Consider the following 17,062-nt stretch of genomic DNA (forward strand, 5'->3'; position numbering starts at 1 on the left):
TCTGTTGGGTTCCTCGTGTTTTGCCAGCGGGAAATCTTCACAATCTTAAGGGAAAGCCGGTTCTTTGTGTCTGATAGGATCAATCTGAAAATTATACAGAAATTAATATGACTTTGATATAAAGTGATAAAAGAGTAGTTTGTAAAATCAGGCACTAGGGTTTAGACTAATGGCCTGTGAGATATTGGCATTAAAATATCTTGAGGGTTTCCTGTCTGATTTCTAAATGCCCATAGGAAACCCAGAGGACAGCTTTGCCCGGCAGATCGATAATGTGGTATAAAATCACTTTATTAACACAAATAAATACCTGTAAAATAGTAGAAGAGTCTGCCTTCGTGGAGTCAGGCAGGAAGAATAAATTGAATTTCAAAAAGCAAAATAATCTATTTTTATTCTAATGCACAAAAAAATATCCAGAGTTGGATGGATTGTTGGACTCATATATGCAAATTCTGCTGTCCTGTTAAAGTGGACCTTCTAAGAGAGCAGCCAGGGCATGCAGGGCTCTAACACCTGAACAGCACCAGACAGGGACACAGGCAGCGGAACATGTGTCTTTCAGGGCCAGGTTAACGTATCGCAGGGGTCTCCGCGGAGAAGGGACTCAATGTCAGTGATAACTGCAGTAACACTGTGAGGGCTCATTGGTGAAAGTGGGCCTAGGACAAGAGACTGAGACAAGAGTGCATAGGTAATGTTGGCTACATTAACTCTGAAAGAGCTCAGTGCTGAAAGAAGGCCCAGGGCTCTGTGATAGAAGTCAGTTCTTTTCAGTGGTGAATGAGGTAGTATTGAAAGGGCCCGTTTGCTGAAAGTGGACCTATGCTGCAGTGAGACATTGGCGCCCTGGTGAAGGGGCTCGAGCATAGGGCACAGCGAGACAAAGGCCCAGGGACAGTGGTGAGCACACTGATGCTGGAAGTGCTCAGTAGTGAAAATAGACGCAGGCACAATGAGCCGATGAGGTAATTCTGAGAGGACTCGGTGAAAGCAGACACAGGGCACAGACAGGGGACTCAGTATGGCAAGATCAGTAGAGAAGCCGCATCAGGCAAAACAAGTCGATCAGTGGCACCTTGTGTACTAATGCTAACAGTAATACTCAATAGGCCTCTGTGACAATGTTGAGCGCATTAATACTTAAGGAGCTAAATAGTGCAAGTTAACACTGACTGTGGCTGGGAAAAGCTTCTGAGTTTAAGATGGCAGGTTGACTGGCCCTTGATTTTCAAGTCATTCTTACTGACGTGGAATTTAGAGAACCACAATGCCACCCTTTGTGGTATTAGTTTAGGATGGCTGACGGGTAAACCAAAGGGTGCTGATGTATTGATAAAATGGGACTTTTCCAGGCAGGGCATAGCCTCTGAAAGTGTGGAAGATTTGTGGGTAAAGCCAGATGTGCTTCCCTGGTGCCCTGCTAAGAGCTTTTAGTTTACTATTTGGAAAGAGCAAGAGAAACTGCACAATCTGACAAGAGTGTGTGGATAGCAAGAGGCATGTTGCTGTGCCCAGATAGAGGTTTTTTTTTTTTAAAGTTATTTCATCTGTGCATATTACTAACGAGGCTTCATCTGGATCATTGTGTTCAGTTCTAGAGGCCACATCTGAAAAATACGATCAGTAGGGGTGGTCACATCTGGAGATGTGTGTCCATCTCAGGTGGCTGCATCTGGAGTATGGAGTTCAGTTCCTGTGGCCACATCTGTGCACTCTGTCCTGGTCTGGTTGCGACATCGAGTGTATTTTATCCAGTTATAAGGTAACACACAATGTATTTGTTCAGTCCTGTAGGTTACATCTGGGATATTATGGACAGTCCAGAAGGCTACATCTGGAGAAAAGAGTTCAAGTTTAATGACTACATATAGAGTATTTTGTTTAGTCCTGGAAGCCACATTTAGACCATTGTATTCAATGAGGAAGGCCACATCTCGAGTGTTATTGCCTATTTGATAGACCAGATTGGGAGCATTGTATCCATGTCTGGGGACTATATGTGGAGCATTCTGTATTATTCCTGAGTTCTCGTCATGAGTTCTGTGCCTCTTTGTGAGAGCCATACTCATCATATGTCACCCAGTTAGAGGGCAGCATGGGAGGCATTTTGGCCAGTTCTGGATGCTACATCTTGTGCATTGGTTCCAATTCAGGTGCCCTTTCAAGAGTATTTAGCCCAGTTCTGGAGGCCCTATCCATGTTATTGTGATTTGAAGCCACACCTGGAGTACTGTGTTTCATTTATAAACGTCCCATCCACAGGATTGAGGTAATTGTGGGTCCGTGTTTGAAGTGTTGTGTTCAGTTCTGCGCCACACCGGGTAGTTTGTGTACCGTGAAGGAAGTCACAGCTGGAGTGCTGCATCCTGCTCTTAATATAGTCAATGGACACTTTGGATATATTATTCCCGTCTCCGCAGACCTTATCTGAAGTACTGTTCCCCGCTCCGTAGACCCTATCTGAAGTCCTGTTCCCCGCTCCGCAGACCCTATCTGAAGTACTGTTCCCCGCTCCGCAGACCCTATCTGAAGTACTGTTCCCCGCTCGGCAGACCGTATCTGAAGTACTGTTCCCAGCTCCGCAGACCCTATCTGAAGTATTGTTCCCGCTCCACAGACCCTATCTGAAGTACTGTTCCCAGCTCTGCTGACATTATTTGAAGTATTGTACCCGGCTCCGCAGACCCCACTTGAAGTATTGTACCCGGCTCTGCAGAGATTATTTGAAGTATTGTACCTACGTGCGGACACTACGTGAAGGATTGTACTCTGGGTTTATTCCTGTTGCCTATTAGATGGATATTTGGTAACTGATGGTGTCAGATAGTGTTTTTATTTAAGCAGTAAAATGTCCCCATGTGTTTTTCCGCTGGACAGCTGGTGCGCTAAAAAGCAATACGTAACCACTGGATGGAACAGAAACCATTTCAGCAAGTCAACAGGGAGGTCCATCAAAGGGGGAGGTCAGGTAGTAGACGGAAATAGCACATGGATTCTCTAACACTATGGAGAGACAGAGCAACTCCCGGGGACGGTCTTATGCCCTCTGTGGGCTTGGTGTGGACATCTTCTTGCCGCATTAGGCGTATCCTGACGGTCTTCATCCAAGATGCAGTTCATACCGCGGCTCCACACTCTGGAAACACATTGAAAGTTTAGACATTCTTATAGTCCCGGACTTGGCTTTGCACTGCTTTTAAAGTGTTCAATTTAGGGTGCCTGTGGGTCACAGACTGGATTTATAAATTATACCCTCCTGGTGGAATTAATTGATCACTATGAAGATGTTTTTCAGCTATACCTTCATAAAGAAACCACTATGAGGAGAAGTAATTAAAACCAATCTTAATGACTGAAAAATAATATTTTCGGTAGAATGTGACAAAGGAATAGAGGTGCCGACACAGGGTTAGTACTAGCGTTAGGTTAAAGGATGAATTTAGGGCCGAAAAAAAATGTTAAGAATTAGGATTACGATTCGGTTTTGGTTTAGCGTTAGGGTGGGTGAAATGTATTTCCTTCTCAGAGGGGTTTGCTACTGTAGTCCATCGCTAACTGAAAAGTAGTTTTTTATAAAACCAAATTCTTGATAGTATTTTCTTCAAAGTGATATTCCTATATAAACTCATTCTTCATTCCAGCAGTGATGCATGCTTTATGCTGTGGACAGAACTGGGCCCTCTTGCTAGGAATAGCACAGGGCAGCTGCAAAAGATAAGGCCCACAGCTCATTCTGGAGTTCAGCTAGTGCCTAGATGTAATAGGGTGAGCCTATTACGTAACTGCAGAAGAGACGTGGTTAATAAATCATTGTTTCAAGGCACGCATCATCAGGTATCGAGCAGTACCGCCCAGCTCCTCAGTCCTAAGGCCACTAGCAGAGCACCCCTGCCTCTCGCCCACATTAATTTTGCATCATCCTAGTCACCCCTCTCCTGTCCTTAAGGAAGCAATGATTCCTCCCCTCCTTTTCAATATGTGTGTTTTTCATATTGCTTTTGGGTGAACTTTTAATTACTCCAACCTCGATGAAGAAGTACAAAGTTTCCCAAATTTGTCTGACTCTCCCATAGATTAACTTTGACCATCTATTCACCGAGATGTCCTCCCCAACGTGAACAGGAGACAATAATAACCTAAGTGCAGTGAAGAAACAAAATGCCCGCTTTTCACCTTTGTCATCTCCTTTCCGTACTCTTAGAAGCCATACCCTGGCACTTCTGGGAGTAGGAACGAAGATGGAGTGGGCACAATTGATGAAAGAAAATAGCAGCTGCAGCTACCAGTACGGCGGTGGGAAGGTCCCCACGGCAGAGCAGAGCTACTTGTTAGCCATCGTTTTTTTTTTTTTAAACTTCACCAGTTTGGCAAAGTTGGTGCAGTTGCATTAAAAGAAAAGTTTGAATAAGTTGCAATGCTACTGTAGGCGCAACATAGCACAGGCCTAATAGCAACACGTTCAATTTGTATCTATCACCAGCAGTCTGTGAGAATTTACCTTTTGTGCCAAGTGCCCAGTGTTACCCACAGTGGTGGCCGCTGCATATGTCAAGGCGGAGAGGGTTGGGGGGAGACAACGGGGGACGAGGTGGGATACATCATTAAAAAAAAAAAATGAAAAAAAAACACTTAACTCGCATCACCCGTCTCCCGCCGCCATCTCCTGCTGCCTTGCCAGCATTCGCTGTGACACCAGCACAGGCTCCCCAACAATTCTGGCGCTGCTTACATGCTAAACATAGCATGTTGGCAGCATCAGGATTGGTCTGAGTGGCATTCACTGTGCTGTTTCTCCAGTCTGGGTGTGTATACAGCGGGGTTGAAGAAACCTAAGTACGCATGTGTGTTTGGCTTGGCCTCAGTGCACTCTCTCCTCCTACCCCCTCCCATCACCCGCCTCCCGTGCCCCCGTCCCACCCTGTACAGTCTGCTGGCTGAGCCAGCAGATGAAAAATTATGAAAAATAAAATGATAGCAAGCTATTGTTTTATTTTTCATTTGCTGGCTCAGCCAGGGGGGCGACCCCACTCCGTCACTGCGGAGGAGCCGCCCCTGGTTACCCAACAGTTTTGACTTCTTTGGGAGCTTCTATCCTGGTTGTGAATATCTCTTTAGCAGACTGCTGAACAAGTGCATGTACTAATGCAATGCTTGGGGGTTTGTTACTCGGTGTGCTGACCTAACTCTTTGTGGTACAAGGGCAACTTTACTGACTATCTCTCCTCTCCTCTCTCTTCACTTTCTTCTTCTCTCTCCCCCTCTATACTTCATTCTTCCAACTATTTTCTCGCTGTATATGTCTGTCACATCACCTCTGTACCTTGCATCCCCTCGTTCTTTCCCTCTTCTTCACCTCTAACTTTACGTTTCTTTGTTCTACTTCTTCCATACTTCTCATTTGCTTCATCTTTTCTCTATTGTCCTCTCCTCGTCTCTATTTGCATACTTTGCTCATCTTTCTATACCTTTTTTTTTTTTACCTCCTTGTTCTTCCCACTTTGTATCATTTGCATCTCTTTACCAATCCCCATCTTCCTCTGTGCCTCATTTCTTTCCCTCTTCTCAATATCTCATTGTTCCTCCCACTCTTCAATTTTCTTTGTACCTCTCTCTCCCTTCCTCACATCTTTCTGCCACCATCCCTCGCGTCATCTTTCTTGGTATATTATTCACTTTCCTCTTCTGTTTGTTCCACTATGCCTTCCCTCTTCATATGTCTTGATACCTCGCCCCGTTTCCTCATCTCTCTCTTCCTTTGTCCTCTCTCTGTTCACAATTCCTTGTACCTCTATCCATTCCTAAATATGTCATGTTTCTTCGTTCTCTTCAACTTTCCTGGTGCTTCACTCCCTTTTCTCATCTTACGGTCACTTTACCTCTCTCTCATCATCGTTCTTGGTACTTCACTCATTTCCTCATCGCTGTCTCTCACTGCTTACATGTCTGACTCCTGGCTTCCCACCCCTCCTATGCTTCCTTTCCTCCCTTTGCTTCTCATCCTGCAGAACCTCCAACCAAATATCAGATATCCCAGCCTGACGTTCATTCAGCCCTGCCTGGGGAGTCGGTTGAGCTGCGCTGCCTGCTAGGCGACGCCATTATGGTCACTTGGACAAAGGATGGCGCCCAACTAGTGAGCAACAATCGCACCTTGCTGATCGGGCCTTACCTGCAGATTAGGGAGGCTGCTCCCCGGGACTCCGGCCTCTACGCGTGCAGTGCAACCAGGCCGCTCCAAAGCGAGACCCGCTACTTCATTGTGAACATCACAGGTGAGTGAGAGGCACAAAATGGTGGCATCCAAAATGGCCAATCGGAATTCATAGATCAAATGACTAGGCAGACACAGGATTAACCCTAGCTTAAAAACAAAGATGGAGCTTCACACAGAGTAGTCACTGCAGTGGGTAAATGAACAGGACAGTTGGGCATTTGGTAACTTTCCTGCGGTAATTAACACAGTCTGACTGTTGGACAAGCTGCTCTCACTGAGGTAGTCGAAGAGTGTAGGATTGTTGGGAAATCGAATTATTTCCCTGAAGGCTAGTGCTAAGGGAACAGGGAGACACCAAGCAACACTGGCTGGCTGGCAGAAACATGGATTTGTGAATACTTTGGGAATACCAGGACATGGCAAACAAAACAGACGTGGATCTGGGAAGTCACAGACAAACTGAAAGGTAAAGGGCAAAGAAAGTCGCTAGTTAGAAATGATCATGAGGAGATGTGACCTAGGACACCCACACATTGTCAAGTTAAAAAAAAAAAAACTCAATTTTGCAGGAAAAACGATGTCTAAATGTGCAACGAGACCATAGCAGGCAGAATTGCACTATACAAATGCAAGAAAAAAAGGACACCATATCCCTCATTAGGAAATCCCTTCCCTGGTAATTACAATGAGTCCGGTAGTGAAAGATAATAGGTCCTGTTGTATATACAAGGTCTGCATTAGCTCCGCGGGCCTGTTGTTAATCACCCAAGAACTAGGACTGCTTTTAGCAACTGCAGCTTTCAGGTGAACTCTGGGGAGAAGAGGAAAATTAACAGCAGAATCGGACCTATCTGAATCTCCTAGTAATTCTCATTTTATGGGGACTGTTGGGATCCCACATTTAATGCCCTCTAACTCTGCCCCTAGCACCCAGAAGTTACTTCTGGTATCGATACTTCATGAGGGCAGAGTTATCGGGCCTCTTACCAGAGACCTCCTTACAAGACCTTATATCTCCAGAACACCATGGGGCCTATTCTTAAACTGTATTTTGCAGTAGGTGAGTAGTTCTACTTGCGTACTACAAAATGCTATTCACAAACCCCTCGGGCGGAGATTTCCACCTCCTCCCCTTCTATCTTTCCTATGCGGAGATCACTGCCAAAATGGCAGAGACCTCCAAGCACATAAGTACACATTTTGTAGTAAATGTGGGAGAGATGAGGGAAAGTGATTGGAAAATGGGGCTACTGACTTAAAAAATAGGAGTTTGGGCCTTTGGAGGTAAGTCATTTGGCTGTCTGCTCTATTTAGAGTGAATGATCGGATGGCTTTTTTTTTTCTGTCCGTCACTGCCTGGTATATCCTAGCTGTGAGGGACAATGAAAAAAGAAAAATCACCTCTACAATATGAGAGGAAACTCCCATGGTGCGGGGGCATTATTTTATTTGAAATATAAAAACCTTGGAAAAGTTTGATGACTGGCTGTTATATTTGATGTAGCTGTCAGTTAAGCTTTTCCTATATCGACAGAAACTGCCATGACAGCGGTTCCTGTCAATGTATAGAGATGTTTGTGGGTCCAGTGGACATCTCCAAATTTGGTGGCCGGAGTAAAGGCAGGATGGCAGACGTAAGTCCTCTGTCTGTCTTTAGTCTATCAACCAAACCCTGAATCAGGCCCTCTGTCTAGTGTAGCACAGGAGGAGAACAATTCTGGTTCAGAATGTCACCCTTAGTGATGGCCAGTGGTTACACTATTTGAAAGCATTAGTTCCATTCCCTTTTGGGTGTTTGATTGACAGTAGTATGCTTGAGTGCCAGAGACTGGTGCAGCTTTCCAGGCCTGCCACTGTCAATCTTTTAAAATTCAAAAAAGTAGTATATTTGCATCTATTCAAGAAATACTTCTATGGATGCAGATTTGCTATTTGTTTGGTAAACCTGGTACTATACATATTTAAGTTATTGATCCAAAATACGAGACAACAAGAAAAACCAACACAGACATAGCAGACCCTGCTCAGTGCCCCCAGACCCAACTACCAAGCCTGGAAAGTATTACTTTGAGGGGATGACACACCCCAAACACCCCTACTGAAGCTACGCCCCGGCTTAGCCTCAGACATGTAATTTGGCATAATAAGTGCTGCGACTGTTTACTCGTTTGCATCTCCTAGGCACAGCTCTGCGACAAACTGCAGAAACCTCGCTTGTCTTTTCATATGTGACTGAGGTGCTAGGCAGAGCTTCTTGGGACACCAGAACAGGACATGTATAAGGGTGGAAGTGCAGGACTGAGTGCATTAGTCAAGTTGTACCACAGTCTCTGCTGGAATGGGGTAGGGCAGCTGTGTCGTCGTTTTGACTGTAAATGTTTGGAGCGTCTGGTGGGAGTGCATGAGCAGAGCTGTGTGTGGCCACGGTAATGGAGTTAGATGTGGTATTCTGGGCCAGGGTGAAGTGCATTGACCAATCTGTTTGACACTTCAAGTACTGAGTTGTCAGGGCGTGTAGCTTCCAGCTGCCCGGGTGGAGCACTGGTGCAGTGCTGCAGTGGAGGGGTGCTGATGCAGCTTATGAGGTGGGTATTTTGGTTGTGCTGTGTTTGGAGGTCCACATGTTGGTGTATCATGCAGAGCAGCGATGAGGTGCACCGGCAGGATGGGTAGCGGATCAAGTAGAGGAAGAGCAGAGGGTGCTGCGGGTCAGAGGTTGGGTGTATTGCCGGTGCTGTGTTTATGCCTGTCCAGCAGAGGGTGCTGAGATGCATTTGCAGAGCTGTGAGTGGGCATCAGTACTGAAATAGCAGGCAGTGCTCTGAGATGCTCCAGCAGAGGTGTATGTTTGTGTCCGTGCTGGAATCGCACAGAGGGCCACAGTTAGGCACACTGATAGGGCTGCCTGTGGGCTTTTCATTTGATAATTTACTTTCTGCGTTATTTCTGGAGGATTGAATACTCCAGTTGTACTTCAGTGCATTCTGCGGAGAACAAGACCGAATGGCAGGGGAACAAGTGAATCAGTGGGGGTGCCCAGGAGGAAAGGAGAAGGGAATAGTTGTATCTATAGTTCCACCCACCCCAGAACAGGCAAGAAAAAAAGAGCCCTCTAAACTTGATTTGGTCATTTTTTTTAAAAACAGGTCTAATAGGGGTGCAGTTCTCCTCTTGCACCACTGGACCCTGCTGTCTGTGGAATCGGGACTATTAGCGGTTTTATAAGACCTGTTTGTTGTCAGACTCATTACTTAGGAATAGTTTCCAACAGCAGACAAGGTAGTAACATAAGAACTGTTTCGCTGGAGGTTTTACATAAGAACAGTTATAAAGTGCATCAGAGCAGTGGACACAAGAATTAGGTTCACGAGGGATGAAGCAAAAGTACAAAGTTTCTTTCCACATAACAGCAGTTTACATCTGAAGGTTTCACCACAAGTTTCCAACACGATTCCAGTAGAATAGTACTTAAAACGTCCCCTTATTGGTGTGTGAGGGCAACTTTCCTGACCAAAGATGGCCTCCTGGTAGGCTTCCGAGGTTTCGTGTGAGGGCACACAGCATGGTGATTCTTCCATGCAGTCTAATCAGAAAAACATGGCTGCTGCCATAAGGACGGTGGCTGGGCCGAAGCCTGCGTCTCCTCGGTGTCCCAAACATAATCCTTTCAGGTCCTGGTGCACACGCCACAGGTCCGTAAGACATTCCGGCCACACCGGGCTCCAGCATGATGCAAGGGCTGGATTGTTGGATGCATCCCCGGCAGAGCGGGAGTGTGGAGGAGGGCATCCACTGACAGTCACCACCAGAGAGCCTCCAGTGACGTCATCGACTCGGGTAGATCCTGAGACGTAGCTAGTGGATTTGCATTGTCCAGTGAACCTCAGAGCCACAAGGAATTCCAGGGACCCAAGGGAAAGGACGGGGATCAGGGCCATGTGTAATGGGGTCAGACTTACCTCACCTGCCCTTTCTAGGCATTTCCGGTTTAAGATTTCCATCTGTGAAATCCTAATCAGCCACCATCCTGAGAACAAATATCAGTGTGGATGTAAACGAATCGGGAAGCACTTTCAGCTTCAGCAGTAACTCAAGAAGAGAATTCAAACATGGCGCAGATTTTCATGTGACAGTTTCAGATCCTAAGGTGGAGGCAGATGAAGGCTCGTGTGAGCAGGGAATGCTCACACATAGTTGGGATTTGCTGCTAGGGGAGCGCGAATCGCCAGAGAGGGTGAGCTTGCTTTTTAAATGAAAACATTGACAAAGGTGCGCAGCCATTTATCTGGAGCAGACGCCCTTAGTAGAATCCATTCTAGGAGAGGCAGAGGAGAGAGGCCAGTCAGTACGCAGGTTGAGGTGATCTAAACAGGATGCTGATTGGCTTGATTATCTTGGGAAGTCGGGCCAGTACTGCCTGACTCTGTGTCTGTGGTCGGCTCTCGTCCAGGGCCGCGATCTTGACGTCATGAGCGGTTTGAAGGCAGCACCTGCATCTGACCATGATGGTGCATTTTGTTGCAGACAACATGTGGCATTGGCTTTCTGGGCTTTTAAGAGCAAACCATTGGATGTTCCGGGCGTATTAAGGGTAATAGACATGTTTAATAGAGCCTGGTACCCACAGCTACAAACAAACGAGCATATTGTTGAATACAGTGTATTTCCAGTGGAACAGCAGGGGCATCAGAAGGTCCTGAGCGAGATGCACTGACAGAGCTCTGCATAGCCCAGGTTAAAAGAAATGGCAGGGAACAATGCAGGTCTGGTGTCAGGTGCTTAAGCAGAGCTGTGGGTGACCTGGGCCTCAATAGTGCCGTCAAGAGTGAGGTGCTTCAGCAGAGCTGTGTGTGAATAGAGTCTTAATAACGCGGTAACAAGAGATTGTACTGGTCAAGAGTGAGGTGCATTGGTGGTGCTGTGCATGGGGCTGGCCTTCAGTACGGAAGTAACAAGAGGTGGTTGGATATATTATATGTATAAGGTATTTACATAGCTCCATTCTAGCTCAAAGGCGGCAGAGCACTTTATAGGGTTAAGGCAAAGACACAGTCAACGTGTGGTTGTAGGGTTCGCTGGTTTCAGGGAGCAGTGTGCTGAGACTGCACCATGACATGGTGCCCTTCACAGACATATGTCTTCAGCTCTTCCCTAAATTGCAGCAGGGTTCAGGCAGTCCTGACTGATAGCTGGGTGTTGTTCCAGATCCTGGGTGAATGGATGGAGAAGGCCTGTTGCTTTCTTTTAAACAAATTTGCACTTGTCTCCAGTCTGGTAGTTTCCTGGCTACTGACACGCCAAGAGCCACTGGTGATAGCTTGTCAGGCCGATGGGTGGGGGTGCCGGTTGTGATGGCTTTGTAGATGATGCAGCTGGCTTTGAAGCTGGTGCGGTCTGGCAAGGGCATCCCACGGAGATCCATCAGTGTGGAGATGATGGCAGTGGTACCCATCAAGAGTGAGATTCATTGGCAGAGGAGTGATAGGGCCCCACTCTCAATACTGACATGGTTGCTGCAGTCGAGGGTTGATGGTTTCTGAGCCGCAGCAACCTTATTAACCAGCGCAGTGCTACTGGGGACTTACAAAGGCCCGAAAATAAAATAATGATGAAGTATTTTTGGCAAAGTCTTATTTTTAAGGTGACACGTGCTATTTTTGGTACAGATGGAAACTCATCAGGGGATGATGAAGACGACAACGACGGCTCTGAAGATTTCACAAACGACAACAACCACAAGAGTAAGTTACTAGAGCAGTGTCTTGGCATGTTTACTTTTACACAGCGCCTATTACCGGTGTCGAGCAGGCTTCGAAGAGCCACCCATTTTCTCACTCTGAGGTCGAGCCTTTCTAGAGATTGAGTATACCATATATTTGTGGAATACACATCAGATTTGGGAGCGGAGGTTACGTCCGTCCATTCTTGTAAGCGGTCTGTGTTAGGAAGGTGCTCCAGAGGTGGGGGTGTTTTTTTAAGAGGTATGTGTTTTAGGGAGAGGGGAGCTGTTCTTATGTTATTTTTGGGGAGGGAGGCCAGATGTTTGCAGGATATGCATTTTGGGGATGTACTGTTTTATGCGCTCTAGGTCTTTTTAGGAAGAAATAATGTTTTTTGTGTGAAGGGTGTTTCTTGCTGGAGTTGATATCTGGGGTTCAGACTGTGCGATTATTTTTTGGAAAGGGCCGAGGAGAAGGGATTTCAGATTTTTTACAAGAGTTCAAGCCTGCCTATAAATACAAAATATTTTAAAGAGTGTAGGGTTAGGAGTGGAGAGAGGAGGGGCATTGTTATTTATAGTGGATCCAGTTAATGGAGGAAATGAGGTTTAGAAAGTGAATTATTTTTACCCTCCCTTGGCCTCCACCGCCTTTCTTTTTTTCAAATTCCATGTTAATTAGATTTATTTCAGGAAGAAACCATTGTTGCTGAAGCAGCCGGGGCTGGCTGCCAGCCCCTTCTTAAAGGAGCTGGCTCTTGTTCTTCTGTTGTGAGGGTGGGTGGGGGGAAGCAAGGAGAGATGTTCTTTGCACTTAGCGAGGCGCTATGTGCACCCTTGCTTCGAGTGCAGGAGGGGCCAACTCTCTTCCTGTGATCCCTGAGGTGTGCAGGTTCTTCACAGCAGGCCGTGGTGCTTCTGCAGATAGTAGGTGGTGCTGCAGGCGGTACTGTATGTCGGTACTAGCACAAGACCAGAGTTGTGTGTGAACGTCCGGACCGCAATAACAAGGGGAGCTGAAGGTCAAATTGAGGTGAATTGTTAGAGTTTTGTGTGCATCTGAGTACTGGAACAGCATTTGGTGTTAGAAAGTTTGATTGCACTGGGAGAGCTCTGGATAAGGCTCAGTAGTGAAATAGTTGGCATGTTGGGGGATCAGGCTAGAGGAGCGTTAAAAGATTTGTGTGGGCATTAGCAGTGGAATAGCCCTGGGGGCTGTAGCAAAGTGTTATGGTGCATTGTCATGATTTTATCTGAGTCTCAGTTCTAGATCAGTAGGGGGTGCAGTATACCAGTATAGATGTGCCGCATAATGATATTGATAAGCTGCTTGCTAGGAGCTGTGGCGGTAATGCAGGTCGCCTGCTGAAATAGTTCTTTAGTTTGAGACCAACATGGTGCTGCTGGCCAGGGGTCAAGGCGATGCCGCAGTAGTGTTACTGGCCTGAGTTTAGGTGGTGCTGTGGGTCAGAGGTTGAGGTGGTGCTGGTTGGAGAAAATGGAGGCGTGAGTTTCGGAGGTGCTTTATCGCAAAGCACATACTAAACTATATACAGTTAGGAGGCAGTACACTTCTCTCCTGAACAAAATCCTTCCAGTGAAGTGAATGTACACAACGTCTATTTCACTATTAATCTGTTGCATTCAGTGCACAGACATTTCTGCAGCTTACTTAAACCATTTCTGTCCTGATGATGACCCTAAAAGTTCCATATTGAGTTGAAACACCGACACATACAATAATCAGGATAGATAGCTAGGGCTATGGCTATGTAGGATCTGACTCAATTTCTTTGTTTTCCCGGCATTTATATCATTATGAATACCGTGCAATTGAATTATTTATTCATGTTTATTTACCTCCTATTTGCCTACTAGAACTGAGCACTTTGCTAAATTTTGCAGCATTTTTGGTTGCCTTTCAAATAATTTATGAAATGTAAAAATAAAGGCGTTTTGATTTTCCTTTATGGTTTGCACTTTTATAACAGTTACTATCCACTCTTTAGGCGACACACTTCCTCTAAAACTCTTTCAACATATTTTGCAGCAATGTACTGAACTAGAACAGACTGACTGCTGCTTCTTTAATAATTTTATAAGCAGACTTAAAAATGCCCACTGGAACCACTGTTGCTCCATCTGTTGTGTATCCAGGTACCTGTTGGCACATTGGGTACTCTGTTTCCTATGTAGCTGACTGAGATTGAGGCAGTGCCACTGGCAGGGAGGCCAAGATGCCTCGCCAGGGCAAAGTTCTGTGTGTTCTTCCATTTTAGCACTGTCAGATAACTTTATTAAAATACCCAAGGTCTCTATATGGAGGATTTCAGTCTTTGCTAACAGAAAGTCTCTTTGCTTGGATCAACAGGGGCTCCGTACTGGACAAACACAGAAAAATTAGAAAAGAAACTCCATGCTGTGCCCGCTGCCAACACTGTGAAGTTCCGCTGTCCAGCCGGTGGCAACCCTCTGCCCTCCATGAGGTGGCTGAAGAACGGCAAGGAGTTCAAGCAAGAGCACCGCATTGGTGGTTTCAAGGTGAGGAAACTCCATGCGAGGGTGGCCATGTTTTTAAAGATGCGTGCAGTCTGTACTCTGTGTTCTGTGTTGTGCGCAATATGGAAAGCGGTCACGTGCATTGCACGTCAACGAAGGTAGCACGTGCTGTGCACAACAGTGGAAATGGACACAGCCACCACACCCAGGCTCTGCTGGCGGGTTTTCGGGTCTGCATATCTTGTAGAGTGCTATGCACTAATCCAGGCATATCCGAGGTGGAGGGTGTCTTTGTGCACAAGTTGCTAATAAAGGGCTTACCAAATACACATAAATAATACAATCGCTTGTGCTGTGATGCCATCTTACGTCAGTTTCATATATAGGGCTATATGTTCCCCAGTGGCGGAACCAAATTTGAGGCAATCCTCCTACACAGTACATGAGGCCCCAAGCACCTCCCAACCCCGGACTCACGCAGGAGCTCGGAGGCCAGTGTACTGTGCTGAGGGGGCCCCTGGACCTCAGGGGTCCCCACTGCGCCGTGGGTCCTGGGGGGACCACTGATGTTCCCTAAGTCCTTCTGAAAGCATTGGCTGAACAAGAGAGTAGGAAAGGAGGCTGCAAGAGAGGGAAGTAGGAGAAAGTTTTGTGAATGGAATGAACTTCCCTGAAAAGGCTGGCTCTCGGCAGAGGGCGCCGTAGAGCATTGCAGATCACTGGCCTGGGGCTGCTGGTCAGCTGGGGGGTAAGGCAGCAGGCTGCATGACACGGAAGGAGGAGAAAAGGACTGAAGGATGGAGCTGGAGGCTGAAGGAGGGATCAAGAGAGGTGAGGAGGAAGCACAATAGATTAGGAAGGAACAGGAGAGGAAAGGAGAGAGCGAGGCTGGTAACAGTGGAGTAGGAGAGGTAAGGAGGGGACACGAGAAGTAAGGAGAGGGATGGAGATTGAAGGAGGAAGCATGAGAAAAACAGGAGGGTGTGGAAGACTGAAGGCGGGAGCGTGAGAGGTCAGGAAGAACAATGAGGTAGGAAGGAAGCATGAAAATTTAGGGGGGCTTGAGAGGTAAGGAGGGGGCATGAGAGGTAAGGAGTGGGCATAACCGGTATAGGGGGCCGAGCGATTGAAGGAGGGTGCAGCTGTCTGACAGTGTGAGACATCAAGGCCTTGAGATCATGATATGCTGATAGAATTAAAGCGCACACTGTCACAGGTCGGAACACTGCGGCAGTAATTCTGCACCCAGAATTATTAATACCGTTGTGGTAGGTAACTCTGAAATGTGGAAATACTGAATCACTCCACGTTTTTTTTTCCAATGAACTGAGTTACTACTTTGCTGGTTAGTGTTTCAACGCTGATTTCTGTAGGTTATTTCTAGATTCCGGGCCGCATGCACTGATATATTCATCTAGGTTTTCCCTGGGGGAATGTCCTAGGATGACGTTGGTGCAGTAATACCGCATACCTTGACAGGTGGAAACACATTTGCGTCAAATTCTGAATTCCAAGATATGCTCAGCATGAGGGCCACACGATGTAAACCAGAGAGTGTTCTTCACTAGATGTTCACGTATCCCTCTTGTCCTATCCCATCAGGCCAGATTTCCGTATTGGGTCATCACTCTATAGCCCGCGCCCCAAACCCCCTCCCCCCGGCCAGTATGGCGAGCCTGGGCCCTCACTCACTGAGTCTATTCCCTCCCCAGGTACGTAGTCAACACTGGAGCCTGATCATGGAGAGCGTGGTTCCCTCGGACAAGGGCAACTACACCTGCATAATGGAGAACGAGTATGGCTCCATCAACCACACCTACCACCTGGATGTTGTTGGTGAGTACCCGCTGCTTTCATAACAATGTCATCCTTCTGTATAGCGCTTTATGCTCAGTCCGACTTGTTTTTGGTACTGTAATCATTTGCAGTTCCCTCATCAGCTGTGCTCCTTGTATTTATGTCCTTTCTCCATCCCCGGTTCCGCCTTCCGCGAGCGAGTAGATGGCGACAAGTGCTGGTGACTTTGCCGCATGTGTGTCACTGTCCATTTGCTCCTGGTGGTGTGGTCGCAAAGGCTTATGGAACGGTGGACAGTGCCAAGGAGCAGTTTTAAAACCTCATCTTCAGTGTCCTGGGCACACTTGAAATCAGGAAATTCACCAACAGGGTGGTGGGACTGAGACTGAGTCAGTCACGTGGTTGGTGTACAGTGGTTCATTGCCAACATATTCCTGTCACTGTGGCCATACATTCCTTGTCGCTGTATGTGAACATACCTAGTACTGTCCATGCCACTGTGCTGGAATATCTGTGCATTGTACCTGGATGTCTCTGCCTCTGTGCCCAACTGTGGTGGCCGTAGTGCACTGATTTCCACCCACAGTGCCAGAACATCCCTCAAAGGGCCAACATTTCCTCTTTACTGTAGGATAATATTCTGCTTTTCTACTACTATGGCTCTACTATGCCAGGATGTTCGCTCTGTGCTGGGATAAAAAATCACTATGCAGCAATATTCATTTATTGCACAGGAATTTACCAGCTGCTTATAGAAAGGGGCTGTTTTTTAGTGGATCTTATTTTTTACATTTCCATCTGTGTTTACCCATATTTATTTGTCCCTGTAC

At 46.6% G+C, this 17,062-nt stretch overlaps 1 protein-coding gene across 13 annotated transcripts in view; it reads left to right on the plus strand.

The window, feature by feature from the left end:
* LOC138300194 (fibroblast growth factor receptor 2) overlaps positions 1-17,062 on the plus strand; it is a 126,530-nt gene that overhangs the window by 62,894 nt on the left and 46,574 nt on the right. For 7 of the 13 annotated variants that reach the window (XM_069239211.1, XM_069239213.1, XM_069239214.1 and 4 more), the window contains exons 3-6: positions 6,009-6,275; positions 11,884-11,958; positions 14,308-14,477; positions 16,148-16,271. In XM_069239211.1, coding sequence (XP_069095312.1) covers positions 6,009-6,275; positions 11,884-11,958; positions 14,308-14,477; positions 16,148-16,271 — 636 coding nt within the window. The remainder of the gene's footprint in view (positions 1-6,008; positions 6,276-11,883; positions 11,959-14,307; positions 14,478-16,147; positions 16,272-17,062) is intronic. The other 6 variants (XM_069239207.1, XM_069239209.1, XM_069239208.1 and 3 more) reach the window with 2 other exon arrangements.

The sequence above is a fragment of the Pleurodeles waltl genome, chromosome 6 (assembly GCF_031143425.1).
Source record: "Pleurodeles waltl isolate 20211129_DDA chromosome 6, aPleWal1.hap1.20221129, whole genome shotgun sequence".
Taxonomy (NCBI): Eukaryota; Metazoa; Chordata; class Amphibia; order Caudata; family Salamandridae; genus Pleurodeles; species Pleurodeles waltl.